Raw genomic sequence first — 21,060 nt, 5'->3', positions numbered from 1 at the left:
ATGCCCTGAGCGAAAAAACTTAACAATGCCCCAATACATTTATTATTATTATTATTATTATTATTATTATTATTATTATTATTATTATTATTATTATTATTATATATATATATATATATATATATATATATATATCATAGTTAACTTTAGCATTTTCAACAAGTTCATTAGATTTACGCCTAATGTAATCGATTTAAAAAATAGAATCAAACAAAATTATTAACTGTGAAACACAAGTAAACAAAAACTATATACATTAAACTATTGGAATGTGATAAATACACAAATCCTAATGTCATTATCTTAAATATCAATATAATATCTAAATTAGAGAAACATGTCACTTTGTTCATCAATTTGTAATATAATGTCAAACTTGAAACAAATACTCTTAAAATCGTTTATCAAAATTGGGAACAAGGAATGTGTCAGCAACAAAACATTGTTAGAATTGTAGTACAATCCAATTAAGGTAATCAAACTCACGGGGCATAAAATCAAAGGGCATAATCTTCCATCCGATCTATCCCTTTAATATTATTTGAATCCAAACTTCGGGTTACATTAAATTGACAACTTTAACTAAATACACGTCTATGAGCGGGTTATAGCATCAAGGGCAGAATCGTCCAAACCAAACATGGCAAACAACATTACACAACACCTGGGTAAAATTCCAAAACGATAAATTTGTTATTAGATAAGAAAAAATGAAATCTAGAAAAGCTAAGCAACAAACTAAGAATTAAGTAATTTCGTAGCAATAGGGGCACATTCATCCATAATAAGAACCATACAGCAGAATACTTCCATTCCAAAATATGATTAGTTCTAGATCGCGGAGAAAAAAAACATTCAGAGATTTATGGAAATCATAGCAACAAAGAGTATCAAAAAATGAAAAAGAAAATCTTCTTTGTTCTTGGTAGCAATTGAGAGACAAGAGTGAAGAGTTTAGAGAAATCGGGAGTGAAGATATGAGAGTTAACAGAAATTACATTTCTTATGTTCTTGACGGAACTTGTTTTGCAATACAAATAAAAGCCTATTAACCAATCGAAGATTGATAAAACCAATCAACTCCTCATCTTATACATCCTGCCATTTCGACTTTCTAGGTAATGATTGGGAAGATGGAAGCAAATGTGCGACGAGTTAGGCTATCCATACCCCTTTATAGTCTAACCATAGCCCCCAATAACTACATCTATTTTTTCCTTAGATTGTCATAATTATTACATAATCATTTTACTTTATACCTATTTTTGATTGGGTGTTAGAAATGTAATACGGATACTATTATTTTAAATTCCTAACTGCCACTGCCATTTAAATGATTTACAAACCTTCAAATAATAATTTTCAAATTACATCAAATTAAAATATTTTATTAAATTTTAAAAGATCGATATCTATATAAATGTAAAATGTTTTATTTGTGACGTACAACTCTTATTATTATTATTTCCATGAATATATTAATTATGTTAAAATCTATAATATATTTTACCTGTCTACAATTTATAATATTTATTAAAATATAACCCAAAAGTAAAAGCAAGAACCAAATGGTTGCATGGGCCATTACCACTAATAAAAAAAACATTAGATTTACGAACGTGTGAGACAAAAGTATAATATCGGACGTTAAACAAAATCGGAACAAATAAAATAATAATATAAAAGATTAAAACCGTTTACTAAGAAAAATAGAAAATTAAAACAACATAATAAAAGATTAGAACCGTTTATTAAGAAAAATTAAAACAGCATATTAATAATTATATTAAGAGAAATTTACAAAAATAGCCATTTACACTAATGATATTACAAAAATAGCCAAAAAAAATCGAAATTACAAAAATAACCACCCATTTCGCAGATGAGAAGGTCCCATCTGCGAAATGGGCTTCTCATCTGCGAAAGTACAAGTGCCTAAAGCACAGTTGTACTTTAGGCACTTGTACTTCGCAGATGGCCCTTTTTTTTTAAATTTTTGCGAAAGTACAAGTGCCTAAAGCACAGTTGTGCTTTAGGCATTTGTACTTTCACAGATGAGAAGGTCCCATCTGCGAAATAGGCTTCTCATCTGCGAAAGTACAAGTGCCTAAAGCACAGTTGTGCTTTAGGCACTTGTACTTTCGCAAATGGCTTTTTTTTTTTAAATTTTTGCGAAAGTACAAGTGCCTAAAGCACAGTTGTGCTTTAGGCACTTGTACTTTCGCAAATGGCCTTTTTTTTTTTTTTTTTTGCGAAAGTACAAGTGCCTAAAGCACAGTTGTGCTTTAGGCACTTGTACTTTCGCAGATGAGAAGCCCCATCTGCGAAATGGGCTTCTTATCTGCGAAATGCCCTTAATTTGATTATAAAAACGTTTTTTTTTTTTTTTTTCCTTCATTTTTCACCCTTCACTACACAAAAACTCTTTCTAAGTTTGGGTTAGCTCCGATTTTTTGCTAGTTTTTGAAGAAAATGGAGAATTATGTCAATAATCCCGCAAATATGGTTAGATTTTTACTCTTTTAATGTCAACGATCTCTTTTTTTGTATCATTTGTTGTATTAAGGATGTGTTAAAAAAGTTTAATTTTGTTGTGTTTGATAGGGTTAATATTTTTTTAGTTGTTGTATAACCTGAAATCTTGTATATTCTAATCGTATAGTTGTTTATATAAAGTGCAAAATAGTTGTTTGTATATATATTTGTCGTATAGGTATAACGTTTGTATAAGTTGAAAATTTGTGGTATATATAATGTTAGAAATTGTTTGTGTTTGTCGTATAAGTAAAACATTTGTATTAGTTGAAAATTTGTTTTATATATATTGTTAGAAATTGTTTGTGTTTGTCGTTTAAGTAAAACATTTGTATAAGTTGAAAATTTTGTGTATATATATATATATATATATATATATATATATATATATATATATATATATATATATATATATATGTAACATACACTTTAGTAACCTTGTTTAATTATCATGTTTCATATGATTGTTAGTTTAAAAATGAATATTATTATATATTATGTTGTTTTAAACGTTTAAAGTAGGTAGTTATAGTAAAATAGAATTGTAAGCGTTTAAAAATATATATATATATATATATATATATATATATATATATATATATATATATATATATATATATATTATTTTCGGTATGGTTTTAAGCGTTGATTTCTAACGAAATAGGTTTATAATATTTGAAGTTAAACTAAGTTTAGAATCATTTGGAATGTATTAGAGGTGATAGGGAAGTCTTATGTGATTCCGATCAAAAAGTCAACTATCGGAATTAACGAAAGTATAACGTCTAAGTTAAAAATAATTAAATCTGATTTTATTGGAAGATCTTTTCTGGGATATTTTTATTGGAAGTTGTAAATTATCTCGTTAGAAACGTACAGGCGAAAACCTCATCGAAAACGGAGTTTCGAGCGAAAAGTTATGCAATTTTTAGTGTTTAGGGGTAAAACGGGTACCCAAACCGGGTCAAACCCGACCCAACTCGGGTTTTTACCCATTGAAACACGATTTTGAGTCATTTTCCTGCCATTTTCAGTTCGTCACCATCCCTATGGGAGATTTTCACATACATGATCAATCTTGATCAAGTTTTGAAGATTAAATCAAGATTTTGAGTGTTCTTGAAGTATCAAGTCTAGTAATCAAGGTATGAACTCTTAATTTTTGGATTAACCCTTGTAATTAGTGAGTTATTAAGAGATTAGGGTTTGATCAAAGTGGGTTTACCACTGATTTAATGAAATTAGGCATGAGTTTATGTTATTAACCTAGAATCTTAAATGGAAATCAAGTAACTACATGTAAACTTGAGAATTAATCATATGGTTTAAGAGTAATTAGTGAAAATTAATAATGAAACCCATGGTTTATACTTGAATTAGAATGGATTACTAAAATATTCAGTGTTATCATTGTAAAAGAAGAACTTGGTGATATTGATCATGAGGTTTGATCATGTAAAGGGTAAAATGAAATTATAAAGGGTATAATTGTCCTGTTTTTGTAAAAATCACCAAAAATTATAGAAAAATCGTATGGAGATGTGCTATATATCCCTGGAAAGCTGAGAATGTCTACTTTGATTTTTGTTTTAAAACCAAAATCTAATTCCGGACTTAAAAGGGGTGAAAACAGCTATATGTTCAGTGCAGTAAGGCTGAATTTTGACAGCTTTGGAACATTTTGACAGCTTTAGGATGCTGTTTTGTAAAATTCATAGTAAATTATAGAAAAATCATAAAAATGTGAGGTCAGTGGCATTAGAAAGATATAAGAGTCTATTTTATTAATATGTATAATTTATTAGTTATTTTGACATTTAATAAGGGTAAAACAGATCTGCAAGTGACAGCTATACAAAGAACAAAAACTAAAATTTCTAAATTGAAAACAACATAACTTGAGAGTAGTTGAGTAATTGCTTATGAAATTTGAAATATGAACTCCAGGGGTATAATTGAAGGTTTTAGAGGCCTGAGGATGGTGTAATTTCATCAGAAAAAGAGGAATTTTATCGCAACATTCGGTTACAGCACAGTGAGTTCAATATAGGGACAATTGTATGTTATGTGTTATATGTGCAATGTGCTTTCTTGTGTTATTGATCTAAGTGGTTATTACTTGATATTGATTTTGATGCCTTTGGCCATGTAGAGCATGACTCGTATCACTTTGGTATTGGCTTTGTGCCTTTGACCATGTAGAGCATGACTCGTATCACTTTGGTATTGGCTTCGGGCTAGGTAGGGCTGAAAGCCTGTATATTCTAGCAACATGATTAAAAGGGATTATGTTTTATGTGCCTCTTGGGCTGGAATTTATGATGCTTATGATCCTAAATTATTGTGTCTTAATTATTGTAATCCCTTGAATCTAACCGTTTATTGATTTGGAAAGCCCTTCATTTGATACACATATAAGCCTTTGTTGTCCTTTGTTTCTTTTTGTTCCTGTCATATTGTTATGTATATGGCATAGCATTATATTGTATCTATTTTTGAACTCACTAAGTGACGCCCACTTATCCCTTTTAGTGTTTAACTATTTCAGGTGATAAGCATCCAGAGTAAACAGGCTTTGTTGGAGGACTTAGAGTAGTTGACACTACTACGTTTTTACTTGGTATACATATATGTATATGGATTATAAATTCCTGGGTAGTTATGTATTTATACAACTAGTTATGAAACTTTGTAAAAACCCTTTTAGTTGGTTTGTATCCATGCTTTTGTATTTAGACCACTAGTGTGAATTATAATTATGAATATGCATGTAGCATGTTTGGCTTTATGGTAATTTTAGTGAATGGGGTCTTACAATTATGGTATCAGAGCACTGGTTTAAGCGAACTAAATACCACGAATTGGTATTTAGACTTAAACTGTTGGAAGTTCAATATAAGAACAAATTTATTGTCCGTATATGGATACAAACCATAGGAAAGACTTAAGTGGGGTGTTGGGTAATGATAAATCCTTATATTCTTACGTGTTATGTTACTCCAAATTTTTCAGAGCAATGGCTGAGCAGGAGGGTAGTCATACACCAGATGTGGGTGGAGATCTTCATCTTAATGAGGGAGATACTCCAATATCCCCTCGTGAGGAGCGACTTTTGGATAAACTTACTGGTGTTATTCGACAAACTCTCGAACAACACAAAAGGGATAGTGATAAGGGTAAAGAGAAAGCCACCGGAGAGTCTTCAAGAGAGAAAGCGAAACGTCCCTCATTCAAAACTTTCAAGAGTAGTGGTGCTACAGAGTTTTCAGGTGTCCTTGATCCCATTGTTGCTCTTACCTGGATCCAGAACACAGAAAAAGTATTTCGTATCTCCCATGTGGTTAATGAAGACAAGGTTAACTATGCTTCTGCAATGCTCATTGGAGAAGCCTTAGTCTGGTGGGAAACGACATTTGAAGCTCTTAACGAGTATGACCAGGAGAATTTATCTTGGGAGATGTTTAAAATCCGCTTTCTAGGAAAATATTGTCCTCTAGATATGAGGAGAAGACTAGAGAAGGAGTTCCTCGAACTTAAGCAAGGAGGAATGACTGTGACCGAATATGAAACTCAATTCAATCAAAAGGCACGGTTTGCTGCGAAGTATATCCCGACTGAAGACGATAAAAGTCAGTTATTCATGGAAGGGTTACGGTATGAAATCCGTGATTTCGTGATCAATCGGGATATTCTATCATTCGATAAAGCTGTTGAGTATGCCCGAAAGCGCGAGCATGACTTAGAGATACGTGGTGCCACTCTTTCTGTCCCGAAGCATCCACGTGTTGATCGAACTGTTTCTGTTTCAACTAATCCATCGGGTCAATCTGCTCGATCTGATCTTAGCACAAAAGTACAATCTCAGAGCGCCTTTCGTGGTCGCGGTCGGCCACAATCTTTTTCTCTTTAGTCGAGAGCTCCACCACCATGCCAGAAATGTGGAAAGAGCCACCAGGGTCAATGTAGGGTAGGAAAAGGACCGGTGATTTGCTATGGATGCGGAGAAACAGGTCATATGAAGCCCGTTTGCCCGATGAGGAATGTTACATGTTATGCTTGCGGTGTTACTGGCCACAGAAAGCGTTTCTGCCCAACTCTTACCAGCCAAATGGTGAGAAGTCAAGCTTCCGTTCAACAACCAGTGGGTACTTCAACCCAAAAGGAGTATGTGCTAAAGGCTAAAGGCCGTGCATTCCAGATTACCCCAGATGAGGCACGCGAGGACCCGAATGTTGTGACTGGTACATTTCTCGTCAATTCTAGACCTGCTCACATCTTATTTGATTCTGGTGCCTCAGATTCTTCTGTGTCTCGTGAATTTGCGCGTTCTTTTCAAATTGCTTGTTATGCACTCGCCCAACCATTTCATGTAGATACCGCGGGAAGTGTATCATTAATTGTTGATAAAGTCTATAGAGATTGTGTCATAGAAATTGAAGGTTATAATTTTCTTGCCAATTTGATTCCTATCTCCCTACCCAACTTTGATATCATTCTCGGCATTGACTGGTTATCAAAGAACCGTGCAGAACTCTTGTGCTATGAAAAGATAGTACGCATTCCTATTGAAGGGGAGAATCCTATTTATGTCTATGGTGAACAAAGAATCTTCAAAATAATCTCTTTCCTTAAAGCTCGTAAATTCATATCGAAGGGGTGTTCTATCTATCTGGCCTACTCAGTTGATGTCTCAAAAGAGGAGAAGAAAACAGTAAATGATGTTCATGTTGTTAACGAATATCCTGATGTTTTCCCCGATGACTTGCCTGGCCTTCCTCCGGATAGGCAAGTAGAATTCCGAATTGACCTTGTGCCTAGTGCTGCTCCGATTGCAAAGACTCCTTATCGTCTCGCGCCAACAGAGATGAAAGAAATGATGATCCAACTGCAGGAATTACTTGACAAAGGCTTTATCCGACCGAGTACTTCTCCCTGGGGAGCTCCTGTATTGTTTGTCAAGAAGAAGGACGGATCGATGCGGATGTGCATTGATTATCGTGAGCTGAATAAGGTGACTATCAAAAACAAGTACCCACTACCTCGCATTGATAATTTATTTGATCAACTTCAGGGTGTTAGCTATTTCTCGAAGATTGATTTGAGATCTGGATATCATCAGTTGAAAGTTCACGAGCAGGATGTGCCGAAGACTGCTTTTCGTACTCGATATGGGCATTATGAATTCCTTGTTATGCCGTTTGGTTTAACAAATGCTCCTGCTGTATTCATGGATATGATGAATCGGGTATGTCGCCCAATGCTCGATAAATCAGTCATCGTATTCATTGACGATATTCTAATCTATTCCAAGTCTGAATCTGATCATGCCATTCATATTCGTGCGGTGTTAGAACTTCTTCGAAAGGAGAAACTATATGCTAAATTCTCGAAATGTGAATTCTGGCTTCGCCAAGTTCAATTTCTTGGCCATGTTATTTCTAGTGATGGTGTATCTGTAGATCCTATCAAAATCGAAGCCATTCAAAATTGGGAAGTGCCCCGTAATGCTTCCGAAATTCGTAGTTTCTTGGGTCTCGCGGGATATTACCGGAGATTCATTAAAGACTTTTCTCGTATAGCCATACCGCTCACGAGTCTTACAAGGAAGGAAGTAAAGTTTGAATGGGGTGAAGCCCAAGAAAAAGCTTTCTCAACTCTAAAAGATCTTTTGACTCATGCTCCAATCTTATCACTCCCAGAAGGTGATGATGATTTCTCCGTATACAGCGATGCTTCAAGATTGGGACTCGGTTGTGTGTTGATGCAACATGGCAAAGTGATAGCCTATGCCTCAAGACAACTGAAAGATTATGAAAAGAATTATCCCACTCATGATCTCGAACTCGCTGCAGTGGTATTTGCCCTAAAACTTTGGAGGCATTATCTTTTTGGTACAAAATGCCAATTATTTACTGACCACAAAAGTCTCAAGTACATATTCAGTCAGCAAACTTTGAATATGAGACAACAACGAGCCATGGAGCTGATCAAAGATTATGACTGTGAAATCCTATATCATCCTGGAAAAGCCAATGTAGTTGCCGATGCACTTAGCAGAAAAATTTATCGTAATAGTATGTGTTATGCTATTACTCATACCACAGTAAAATTCACTATTCTAGATGAACTAAAGAAATGGCAAGAAGAGGCCCTAAAGCCAGAAAATGTGAAGAAAGAAGGGATGATACATTATAATGATGCTTTACTTGATGATCCGCGAGGATTAAAAGTATTCAAGAATCGGCTATGGATTCCAAAGATTGGTGGATTAAGACAGAAGATTTTAGATGAAGCCCATAAATCTAAACTTTCAATACATCCTGGTACAAGTAAAATGTACTATGATGTAAGAGCTGATTATTGGTGGCCTGGATTAAAGAGAGACATTGGAAGATATGTACAGGAATGCTTAGTATGCTTACAAGTCAAAGCAGAGCACCAAAAGCCTTATGGAACCCCAGAAAGTCTTAGTGTTCCTGTATGGAAATGGGAAGAACTGTCCATGGATTTTATTACCAAATTGCCAAAGACTGCTAGCAACATGATAGCATTTGGGTAATTGTCGATCGCCTGACTAAAAGCGCTCATTTTCTTGCCATGCGTGAAACGGATCCAATGGAGAAATACGCACAAGTATACTTGGATGAAATTGTTGCAAGACACGGTGTGCCATTAAAGATCATTTCCGATCGTGATACTCGCTTCACTTCTCACTTTTGGGCAAGTATGCAACGTGAAATGGGATCTCGAGTTGCTCTCAGCACAACTTATCATCCCCAGACAGATGGTCAGACAGAGAGAACAATCCAAACCGTAGAAGATATGCTTCGTGCATGTGTCTTGGAGTTCGGTGGTAACTGGGATAAATACTTACCTCTTGTTGAATTTTCGTATAATAACAGTTACCACGCTTCAATCAAAATGCCACCATATGAAGCATTATATGGTCGCAAATGTCGTACACCATTGTGTTGGCGAGACATAGGACAAAAGATCCTTGGAGGCCCTGAAATGATTCAAGACACCACCGACAAGATTCAAATTGTACGAGAAAGAATGAAAGCGGCCCAGGATCGACAGAAGTCCTATACAGAAAAGAGGAGACGACCCATAGAATTCCAGGTGGGTGATTTCGTAATGCTAAAAGTATCCCCGTGGAAAGGCATTATGCGATTTGGGAAGAAAGGAAAACTAAGTCCTAGATTTGTTGGTCCTTTCAAAATCATCCAGAGAGTTGGTAAACAAGCATACCGCTTGGAATTGCCGGAAGATTTGGCAGGTATTCATGATGTGTTTCATGTGAGCTATCTACGCAAATGCTTGAGCATCTATGATGAGACAGTTCCATTATCAGAGGTGAAATTGGATAATAAGTTAAGATATATAGAAGAACCTGAAGAGATTATAAATGAGAGAACGGTTGATCTGCGTAATAAAGAAGTGGAGTTAGTGCTTGTCAAGTGGAAACATCATCGAGGCCCAAATTATACTTGGGAAAATAAGAATGACATAAGAGAAAAATATCCCCGTTTGTTTAAATCGTCGTGATTTCGGGGACGAAATCCTCAAAAGGAGGAGGTATTTGTAACATACACTTTAGTAACCTTGTTTAATTATCATGTTTCATATGATTGTTAGTTTAAAAATGAATATTATTATATATTATGTTGTTTTAAACGTTTAAAGTAGGTAGTTATAGTAAAATAGAATTGTAAGCGTTTAAAAATATATATATATATATATATATATATATATATATATATATATATATATATTATTTTCGGTATGGTTTTAAGCGTTGATTTCTAACGAAATAGGTTTATAATATTTGAAGTTAAACTAAGTTTAGAATCATTTGGAATGTATTAGAGGTGATAGGGAAGTCTTATGTGATTCCGATCAAAAAGTCAACTATCGGAATTAACGAAAGTATAACGTCTAAGTTAAAAATAATTAAATCTGATTTTATTGGAAGATCTTTTCTGGGATATTTTTATTGGAAGTTGTAAATTATCTCGTTAGAAACGTACAGGCGAAAACCTCATCGAAAACGGAGTTTCGAGCGAAAAGTTATGCAATTTTTAGTGTTTAGGGGTAAAACGGGTACCCAAACCGGGTCAAACCCGACCCAACTCGGGTTTTTACCCATTGAAACACGATTTTGAGTCATTTTCCTGCCATTTTCAGTTCGTCACCATCCCTATGGGAGATTTTCACATACATGATCAATCTTGATCAAGTTTTGAAGATTAAATCAAGATTTTGAGTGTTCTTGAAGTATCAAGTCTAGTAATCAAGGTATGAACTCTTAATTTTTGGATTAACCCTTGTAATTAGTGAGTTATTAAGAGATTAGGGTTTGATCAAAGTGGGTTTACCACTGATTTAATGAAATTAGGCATGAGTTTATGTTATTAACCTAGAATCTTAAATGGAAATCAAGTAACTACATGTAAACTTGAGAATTAATCATATGGTTTAAGAGTAATTAGTGAAAATTAATAATGAAACCCATGGTTTATACTTGAATTAGAATGGATTACTAAAATATTCAGTGTTATCATTGTAAAAGAAGAACTTGGTGATATTGATCATGAGGTTTGATCATGTAAAGGGTAAAATGAAATTATAAAGGGTATAATTGTCCTGTTTTTGTAAAAATCACCAAAAATTATAGAAAAATCGTATGGAGATGTGCTATATATCCCTGGAAAGCTGAGAATGTCTACTTTGATTTTTGTTTTAAAACCAAAATCTAATTCCGGACTTAAAAGGGGTGAAAACAGCTATATGTTCAGTGCAGTAAGGCTGAATTTTGACAGCTTTGGAACATTTTGACAGCTTTAGGATGCTGTTTTGTAAAATTCATAGTAAATTATAGAAAAATCATAAAAATGTGAGGTCAGTGGCATTAGAAAGATATAAGAGTCTATTTTATTAATATGTATAATTTATTAGTTATTTTGACATTTAATAAGGGTAAAACAGATCTGCAAGTGACAGCTATACAAAGAACAAAAACTAAAATTTCTAAATTGAAAACAACATAACTTGAGAGTAGTTGAGTAATTGCTTATGAAATTTGAAATATGAACTCCAGGGGTATAATTGAAGGTTTTAGAGGCCTGAGGATGGTGTAATTTCATCAGAAAAAGAGGAATTTTATCGCAACATTCGGTTACAGCACAGTGAGTTCAATATAGGGACAATTGTATGTTATGTGTTATATGTGCAATGTGCTTTCTTGTGTTATTGATCTAAGTGGTTATTACTTGATATTGATTTTGATGCCTTTGGCCATGTAGAGCATGACTCGTATCACTTTGGTATTGGCTTTGTGCCTTTGACCATGTAGAGCATGACTCGTATCACTTTGGTATTGGCTTCGGGCTAGGTAGGGCTGAAAGCCTGTATATTCTAGCAACATGATTAAAAGGGATTATGTTTTATGTGCCTCTTGGGCTGGAATTTATGATGCTTATGATCCTAAATTATTGTGTCTTAATTATTGTAATCCCTTGAATCTAACCGTTTATTGATTTGGAAAGCCCTTCATTTGATACACATATAAGCCTTTGTTGTCCTTTGTTTCTTTTTGTTCCTGTCATATTGTTATGTATATGGCATAGCATTATATTGTATCTATTTTTGAACTCACTAAGTGACGCCCACTTATCCCTTTTAGTGTTTAACTATTTCAGGTGATAAGCATCCAGAGTAAACAGGCTTTGTTGGAGGACTTAGAGTAGTTGACACTACTACGTTTTTACTTGGTATACATATATGTATATGGATTATAAATTCCTGGGTAGTTATGTATTTATACAACTAGTTATGAAACTTTGTAAAAACCCTTTTAGTTGGTTTGTATCCATGCTTTTGTATTTAGACCACTAGTGTGAATTATAATTATGAATATGCATGTAGCATGTTTGGCTTTATGGTAATTTTAGTGAATGGGGTCTTACAATATATATATATATATATATTGTTAGAAATTGTTTGTATAAAATGTTTATATATTAGTTGTATAACTTTGGAATATTGTTTTCTATCGTTAATATATTAGTTGTATAACTTGGGAAATTGTTTATATATGTGTATGTTATTGTTTTTTTATGGGATATATATATATTAGTAATTAAGAAATTTTATTTGCAGTTTGTAATCAAATATTTTTTAAAAAAAATATTTTTTAGTTATCTAATTTGTTTTTGTGTTTTTTCTGCAGCATGATTTTAGTTTAATGAATACGAAAGCCTTTGCAAACTTAAAAGGCTGTGGCGGTAACATATGGGAAGTATTTGAAGTTTTAGATGATGCCCGACGTGCTATTTTCCGAGATACTGTCTTCGGTTATTTTATTGATGTTCCTCGTTTACAAGGGGACGCATTATTGTTTCATAAAATGTTCCTTCATCAGATCCGGCCGGACCCTGTTTTATATCCAGATGGAATAAAACGTTTATATTTTCGAGTAGGCAATACGAAAATGGTGTATGGGCCGGAAGAGTTTTGTTTGATTACCGGCTTCAACTTTGCGGAGTATCCAAAAAACGTTGGGAGAAAAGGGTCAGAAAAATTAATAAGCAGTAAAAAAAGATGTTTACTTCGTGAACGGCTATTTCCGGACCATACTAATAGTTCGGTGAAAATAGGCGACCTGAAAAGATTAATTTTAAATCAAACATTCCTAGCACTTGACGATGTTGATGCAGTTAGAGTATGTTTGATATACATTTTGTGTGAAGGTTTTTTGGGTAAAGAAGTTAACGATCGGGTGCCACAAGATTGGTTTTATTTGGCTGAGAATTTGGATCACTCGAATAGGTATATTTTGTTTACGTTAAAAATTCTATTTTATTAAAGTTTTAATTTATATAATAATCAATTTTGTTTTTTTGTTTTGTTAGCTTCTCTTGGGGTAGCTATCTCTGGGAATTTACCTATGTTGACCTTGAAGATACATGGAATAAGATACACAATAATTTATCAGTTTCTGAGGGTGGTAAAATTTTAAAGTACTCGGTCTCAGGATTTACGGCTCCAATAAGGGTATAAAAATTTTCTTATATTTAAATTGTTTTATTGTTTGTTTTTATATTTTAATTTTAACCTTTATTACTGTAATTGTTGTAAAAAATTGTAGATATGGATATATGAGATGATTCCGGCTGTTCGTGCATGTGGATATGCATCGAGAAAAAATAAAGACTTGCCTCGAATGAAACGATGGACCGGAACAAAAAAATGAAATGGGTGGACGTGAACAAGATTTGGTCAAAGATGGAGGTTTAAAATTAATTCGTTTAATATTAATAAAGTTGATTATTATACTTTTATATGCATTTTTAATATGTTTAATATTTTAGGCGGGGGTACCACCAAGACAAAACATGCTACCGGGTGATGATGAGATGACATTTTTTTATTATATGTCATTTCAAGAGTATGTATATGGTGAAGGGAAAGCAGTTCCATCCCCAGTACGGGACCATTTTAGGAGACAAGACGAATCTTCGTCTAGTATGTCGTCCAGTGGTCGCTCTCATGGTAGAGGTCGGAGCAGTGGGAAACACAAGCTAGACGAGGTGTTGAAACGGCTACATGCATTGGAGCAGCATGTGTTTACGAACCGACAACCTACAGAGGTTTTTGTTGAACAAGTGAATAATGAGCAATTTTGGAGCGATGTTTTTAATGATGAACAGGTTAGTTACACGCTACACTATTTATTTAATTTTATTAACATATATGAATATCTGTGTTCATATTTTATATTTGAAAATATAGGTTGTACAGGATGAAGTAATGAATAAAAACCATACAACTGAAAATGTTTTTGGTGATACTCAAGATGAGAAGGTTGTTATAGATGTTACATTTACGATTATAATAATTACTTTTTAATAAAGTGTCTTTTTTTATTGAGTAAAAAGTTATATTTTTAATGTAGGTGTTGGAGGAGAGGAATGAGTTTGCGGGGAACAAATTCGATGATGATGTGTTTGATGTAAATGATTATAGTGGAGTTAAAGAGGTTATTATAGTTACATTAATATAAATATTTTGTTTATTTAGATAATATTGCTAATTAAATTATGTGTATTTCGTTATTAAGTATAACGTATTAGTTTTAATGTAGGAGTGGGAGGAGAGGAATTACAATGCGGGGAACAAATTTGATGATGATGTGCCGGACGAAGACGAACTAATAATAACGGGAAATGTAGATTATTTTCAAGACGATGATGATGACAAAGAAGTTACACCCGATAAACCGAGGAGTCGAAAACCATCACAATATTTGTGCACTCCTTTCACCGAGGTATTCGTTTTATTTATAAACCAATGATTATATGTTTTTGTGAACTATATTAAAGATATAGATTTAAACATTTCAATATTGTTTTTAGTTGCAGACGACACCAAAGCAAAAAAGAAGAACAGAAAAGAAGGTTGATATGAAATCAACAACCCCCGTTCCTACTCCAGTTTTTGGTGTCGCTCATGACTTCTCCATGTTGCGCTTGCAACCTTACGTAGCAGGCGGTGAGGATGTCATTCAAAATTATGTATTGCATTCATATGATGTCCAGCATCGTTTTTTTAATTTCGTGTTAGATAGAGATTTTTGGAGCTCATTGTTTGGGCATACACACGACGGCTGGTTGGAGTCAGCGGTAAATTAATTGTTAATTTATTCTTTTAAAAGTTATTTGTTTTTTAGTCAATAACAACAGTATCATGTGTGCAGCATATAACCATTTGGTACCAACTTTTGATGGAGAGACGGTTTGAGAGCGACCGACATACAATAATGCCTCCAAATTTTTTTGTTTCTCATGCTTTGGAAGAAGGACAGGACTGGAGGGCGTTTATGGCTGGTATTGCTACGTACCCCAACTTCATGGTTGCTTGGTGGGATGTTGATACGGTAAACTTAATAGTTTATACTTAAAATAATATCGTTTTTTTGTTATGTTTTTGTATTGTGATGTCTTTGTATTGTGATGTAAATAAACATAATTTTATTTTCTGATTCTCATACAGGTCTTATTGCCGATTCATTCATCCCCTAATCATTGGCTATTTGGGGAACTACGATTAGCGTCAATGGAAGTGCATATTTATGACAGTCTTGGTAGAGGTGCTTATGAAAAATTCCAATCTGAAGGAATTTTTTCCAAATTTGAACGTCGGGTGGCAAATTATTTGGACAAGATTAAGTATTGGGCCCGGAGGAACATCCCAAGGATTCCATTGAATATACAATTCATTTATGAAGAAAACGTTCCCCAACAAAGTAGTCATTTGGGAGATTGCGGTGTTTTTCTTTGTATGTTTATGGAGCAATTGGTTTCAGGTCAACCAATACGTGTTCTTATTGACCCAAAGAACGCAGCTTTAGAGTACCGTCTCCGGATGGCAAAAATTATATGAGGGTCTTGTCTTGGTCCTATGTAGTTGGATTATATAAATGTATTTAAAAATTAATGTTGGATTTCATTATTACTTTATTTTTACAGTTTACTCAACGGACGGCAAAAATATACGTTACGACAATTACAACAAATTAATGACCTACTAATTACTTAACATTACATTGAACATAAGAACGACTACAACATTTTTTTTAACGTTACAAATACAACAATTTATTGACCTAACAACTTCAAAACCATAAAAACAATATTGAAAAGCTTACAACTTGTAAACAAGAACTGCCAAGAACAACACCCAACTACAAACCAATGCTATCTTTAACTTCTTATTTTCTGATTGAAAGAGCTTATTAGAGTTAGCTACTTTGGCTATTACCATAGAAGATTGGTCCTTCTCTTCATCAACCCAACTGATAAACCTGCATTTTGGTCCCTGTTAAATTAAATATTTACAGTAAGAAAATAAATTTTTGTGATGTAAACACGAAGGTTTAAATTTGAATGACGTTAACAACATGATACCAAATATGGGCAAGCGTAAAACAATCTTCCTGGGTTTTTAGATGTTCCCGAAATCCTAACGATACGTTCTCCTCCGCAATTGCAGTATGCCATTAGCCTTGTTTTTCTTATAAATAGGAGTTGCTTTCACTGATATAGTTTTCATACTGAGTGACACCCTTTTATAGAAGAAATCATTATACAGACAAATCTTTTTGACTATGAAATGAACTGGTTTGACTATGAATTCAAAAAGTTGAATTACGAAATCCAGACAAGTACCTTCTGTAGTTTTGTCTTGTCGGTCAGTGAAATTTGACTATGAAATGAACTGGTTTGACTATGAATTCAAAAAGTTGAACTACGAAATCCAGACAAGTACCTTCTGTAGTATTGTCTTGTCGGTCAGTGAAATTTGACTATGAAATGAACTGGTTTGACTATGAATTCAAAAAGTTGAACTACGAAATCCAGACAAGTACCTTTTGTAGTATTGTCATGTCGGTCAGTGAAATTTGACTATGAAATGAACTGCTTTGACTACGAATTTAAAAGGTTAAACTATGAATTGTGAACCATTAGAGATACAATATTTTCTCTTTATAATCTCATTTGTGTGATGATTGTAGAGCACTTTCATCGGTTGTGAAAATGAGTACTAACATCGGAAGAAGCTTTTCTCAACTACCAATTTTCTTACATAACCTTCAACGAACAAATCCTAATACCTACACAGCAATCAAGAAAACCGATACCAACCGCTTCCAATTCTGTTTTGTGGCTTTAGGTTGCGTGGTATGACATACTAATTTTATTGACTTACATAATATTTCATGGTAATGTATCTCGATTAGTTTTTACTCATCACTAATATGTGTTCGTTTTTATGTAGATTCGTACCTTCGTTAGGTGCTTCATACCCCTGATATATGTGGGTTATTTACCCCTTATTGGGAGCTATCTGACAACCATGTACTTCGCAGTGGCTGTAGATGGAAATCATGAACCACTTCTCTTAGCAATTGGTCTGGGAACCTTAGAGTGTGAAGAATCATGGAGATGGTTCATGATGAGGTTAAAAGATTGTTTAGGTCACGACATAGAGGTTGGTTTCATAAGCAACATGTGTGATAAAATAGAATTTGGTGTTTATAGTGCCTACCCGGATTCCTATCATGGATATTGTCCTAAAGATATAGCTCGAAAGATACGTGACTGTGTGGGACGTAACAGTACGGAAGCTGAATCGTTGTTTTGGAAGTCATGCAATGCATACAACGTTGATGAATTTTACTTGTGTTTGGAAAGGTTGCAAACTGAATGTAGGAAATCACCTTTATTTTCCTTGCATAGTCCAATTTACTGGCTAGACGATATTCCGATTTCAAAATGGACACGAGCATTTTTCCCAAGAGTACGCTACAATGTTAAATCGATTGACGTCCCTGAAATTTTGCAAGTTCTATCCAGACGTGAGTTTCCTATAACAACGATGATTGAGTTAATCACCACGTCAATACAATCCAAGTATGTTGAACGGGCGGACGTGGCGGGTAAGAGAGATTGTTTTATTTACTTTTTTTAATGTGTTATTATTTGTATTAAAATATCAAAATTTTCAGGGAGGTTATCTGGTGGGTTGACCCCTTACGTTAAGGGGAAAGTTCAAAAATCTGTCAACAAGTCTTACAATTGGAATGCTAGACGTTTGTATGGGGATAAATATCAGGTCGATGATAATTTTGCAACCACCAACGTACAACTTGAACGAATTGTATGTAGTTGTGGTAAATGGCAAAAAAGCGGTATACCATGTGCCCACGCTATAGCATGTCTTAGAACCCGTACATCTGAATCCATAAACAGATTGGTTGATTATAAGTTCACTAGTTATGTGTATCGACTTGCATATGGATCTGAGTTGGTGAATAGAATACCATCGCATGTGCATTGGGAAATACCAAATGAAACGGTGGTCCTGTTACCTCCCTCAATGCAGTAGTTATTCATGTAGCACCTTTATATGTTATGTAGTATTATGTATTAGTTTCGTGTTATGTATTAGTTATCCGTGAAACCTGTTTACATTTTATGTTGTATTATTTTTTAGTTATTTATGTACCTCTTTCATATTTTATGACTTATTATGTATTAGTTATTTAATTAATGTCGTATTATGTATTGGCTTTTGAGGAAACGACACATATTAAAAGAAATGGACTTTTATTAAATACTGATGCCTACAGACAACAAGCTACTTAAATAACGAAAATCCATTACCATAACCAACATGCATATTAAAAATAAGGGACATTCTTTAAAACATTCCATGCATCTAAGTGGGTAAACTCGCTACCATCATATTCAAAACGGTATAGTTCCAAAGCCACCTTCCGTAGAATGTCTTCATCCGTATTTGCATGTTCAGAATCCAACTCGTTGTAAATACGTTGAAATTCTTTCACCTTCATTTTCAAATCCAGAAACTTGGCTTTGACATCTTTTCTTCTTCGATATTGACTACGCCCCATTAAATGGTGAAACAAATGACAGACACGAGACCAAAATGATCCAGCACGAACTTGTGGGGGACCCGGTGGAAAATCCTCCTCTACAGTTATAATCCAAGCTTGAACCAAAGCGACCTCCTCTGCGTTCCTCCATGAATGTGGTGAGTCCATAATTGCAGGGATGGAAGTAATACGAAACAACTACAACTCATATTAAAATCTATTTATAACGACTCCTTCATTTGCTGCTGCAATGGCTTGTCAATTCAAGCAGCAATGTATTGTGTTGTCACTCGTTCGGGGATGACTTGTCAAGTCAAACAGTGCTCTGTTATGTTTTTAGTATAGTACACTGCATTCGTCAGTTAATTTTGACTATGAAATGCAGACATATTAGAAAATTGGACTGCGAATTTGTGTAGAGAGTACTATAAATTGATCTTATGTTACACAAATACTTTATTAAATAAACCAATACTGCTGTTCAAAAATTGTTTTTTATATTCCACTCTGTTAGTTTCAATCAAAATGAGTTCTATATCATGGGGCAATGAAGAGTTCTTGGTTCTTACACATGCTTATATTCATGTGTACGAGACAAGCAAGTTGAACGATCCAATGTTTTGGACCCGTTTAACCAAAATTTTCAATGCTGAAAACCAAAGGGCTACAACAAACGATCGTGAAGAACTAGACATATTAGCAAGATGGTATGAAATGAAAACCGAAGTTCTATTATTCAACGATCTTTATACCAAAATTGACGACACCCGTTTAAATGCTACTGAGGAGGTTATCTTGGAAGCTGCTAAGGAAGAATACAAGTCATTAAGTAACGGGTTGGAATTCTAGTTTGAAGCCCCTTGGAATATTTTGAAATATATCCCGTTTGTTTAGAATCTATTTTAGTTTATTATTTGAGTACTAGGTTATTTTCATGTAGTAGGTTATTTTCATGTATTATTTATCTATTTCGTATGTATTTCTTTTATAAAAAATGTATTTTAGTTTATTATGTGAGCAACTCGTATGATTAACTTGAGTTAATAAATGGTCATTGCATTAGTTATCACGATATATTAGAATACATTAGTAACAAGGATTCCATGAACCATTAAAAACATCACAACAATTACATGAAAAACAACGACATAATACGAACAAAGCATTAACGTAAAACACAAGTCCATTGGTTATTCTTAACACAAGATAGAGCCGTCTACTTGAAATATTGTTTATCTCTAACAACCTTCCAAACTTCCTCATATTCGAAGTCTCTTCCGTCATGCTGACAGATATAAAACTCTGTAACAACTTCCAAGAACTCTTCTTCGTCACGATAACGAACATTGTTACGTTTCGCATAACCACATGCTCGATTGAACCATGTCACTTGTTCCTTTACATCCGTCCACTTAGTAACAACATCTGATTTTTCTCTTTTTTTCCCTTCTCCCATCTCATGGTTAAACAAAGATGTGATGCGACACCATTCATCACCAATTAGGCAATGCGGGGGAGCAAGTAAACACACACCTTCCTTAACACTTAGCCAGCATTGTGTTAGAACTAACACCTCGTTTGTCGTCCATGGCCTTTCAGAATTGGAACCAGGTACTTCATTCGTAGAACTTGCTGCGTTCGACGACATTTCTAATAATGGGAATTCGTTTCGTTTAGGTGATTCGGGTGTTTGGTTATTATATCGTGAACATCTATTTATATAAGTAAATAGACTATCAATTAATACTTTGACTACGAAATGGTTATATTTGGACTATGATTTTTAGCTTTATGCAGTGTTTTGTCATGTCAAACTGTAATTTATCTCTTGTCCCTTAAGGGCCCCACTTTTATGTGCAGGTTACTACAGTGACTTGTCATTACTGTCTATCTATACAGGTTACTACAGTGTTTTGTCATGTCAAACTTTAATTTATCTCTAGTCATTTCAAAGTTGGACTTGTCATTACTGTCTAGTTTAATACAATATCGACTTTATTATGACTTCCTCTCACAAAATCGAAATTTGCTCATGCAACGAAGTTGATTGTTATTATTGTGATTTG

General features: G+C 34.1%; 1 protein-coding gene and 2 long non-coding RNA genes across 3 annotated transcripts; all 3 read left to right on the top strand.

Moving 5' to 3' along the window:
• Positions 1 to 3,568: 3,568 nt before the first annotated feature.
• LOC145039222 (uncharacterized) lies at positions 3,569 to 5,267 on the top strand. The gene is made up of 3 exons (XR_013679800.1): positions 3,569 to 3,680; positions 4,483 to 4,570; positions 5,084 to 5,267. It is a non-coding gene; the product is annotated as an uncharacterized LOC145039222 (long non-coding RNA).
• A 5,454-nt stretch (positions 5,268 to 10,721) lies between these two features.
• On the top strand, positions 10,722 to 12,420 carry LOC145039221 (uncharacterized). Its single transcript, XR_013679799.1, has 3 exons — positions 10,722 to 10,833; positions 11,636 to 11,723; positions 12,237 to 12,420. It is a non-coding gene; the product is annotated as an uncharacterized LOC145039221 (long non-coding RNA).
• Positions 12,421 to 17,451: 5,031 nt separating this feature from the next.
• On the top strand, positions 17,452 to 18,483 carry LOC145040816 (uncharacterized). Its single transcript, XM_078988709.1, has 2 exons — positions 17,452 to 18,034; positions 18,104 to 18,483. Exons 1-2 carry the CDS (start codon positions 17,452 to 17,454, stop codon positions 18,481 to 18,483), a joined length of 963 nt encoding a protein of 320 aa, XP_078844835.1.
• Positions 18,484 to 21,060: the final 2,577 nt, after the last annotated feature.

The sequence above is a fragment of the Lactuca saligna genome, chromosome 4 (genome assembly GCF_052625555.1).
Source record: "Lactuca saligna cultivar CGN05327 chromosome 4, ASM5262555v1, whole genome shotgun sequence".
In the NCBI taxonomy this organism is placed as follows: Eukaryota; Viridiplantae; Streptophyta; class Magnoliopsida; order Asterales; family Asteraceae; genus Lactuca; species Lactuca saligna.
This window is presented reverse-complemented; position numbering and strand designations above follow the sequence as displayed.

What these genes read in the sequence shown, in the direction of transcription:
- LOC145040816 (XM_078988709.1), top strand. Translation starts at nt 17,452, where the DNA reads ATGTACTTCGCAGTGGCTGTAGATGGAAATCATGAACCACTTCTCTTA. An exon ending in TGAACGGGCGGACGTGGCGG is followed by an intron (nt 18,035 to 18,103) that starts GTAAGAGAGATT and finishes CAAAATTTTCAG; the next exon opens with GGAGGTTATCTGGTGGGTTG.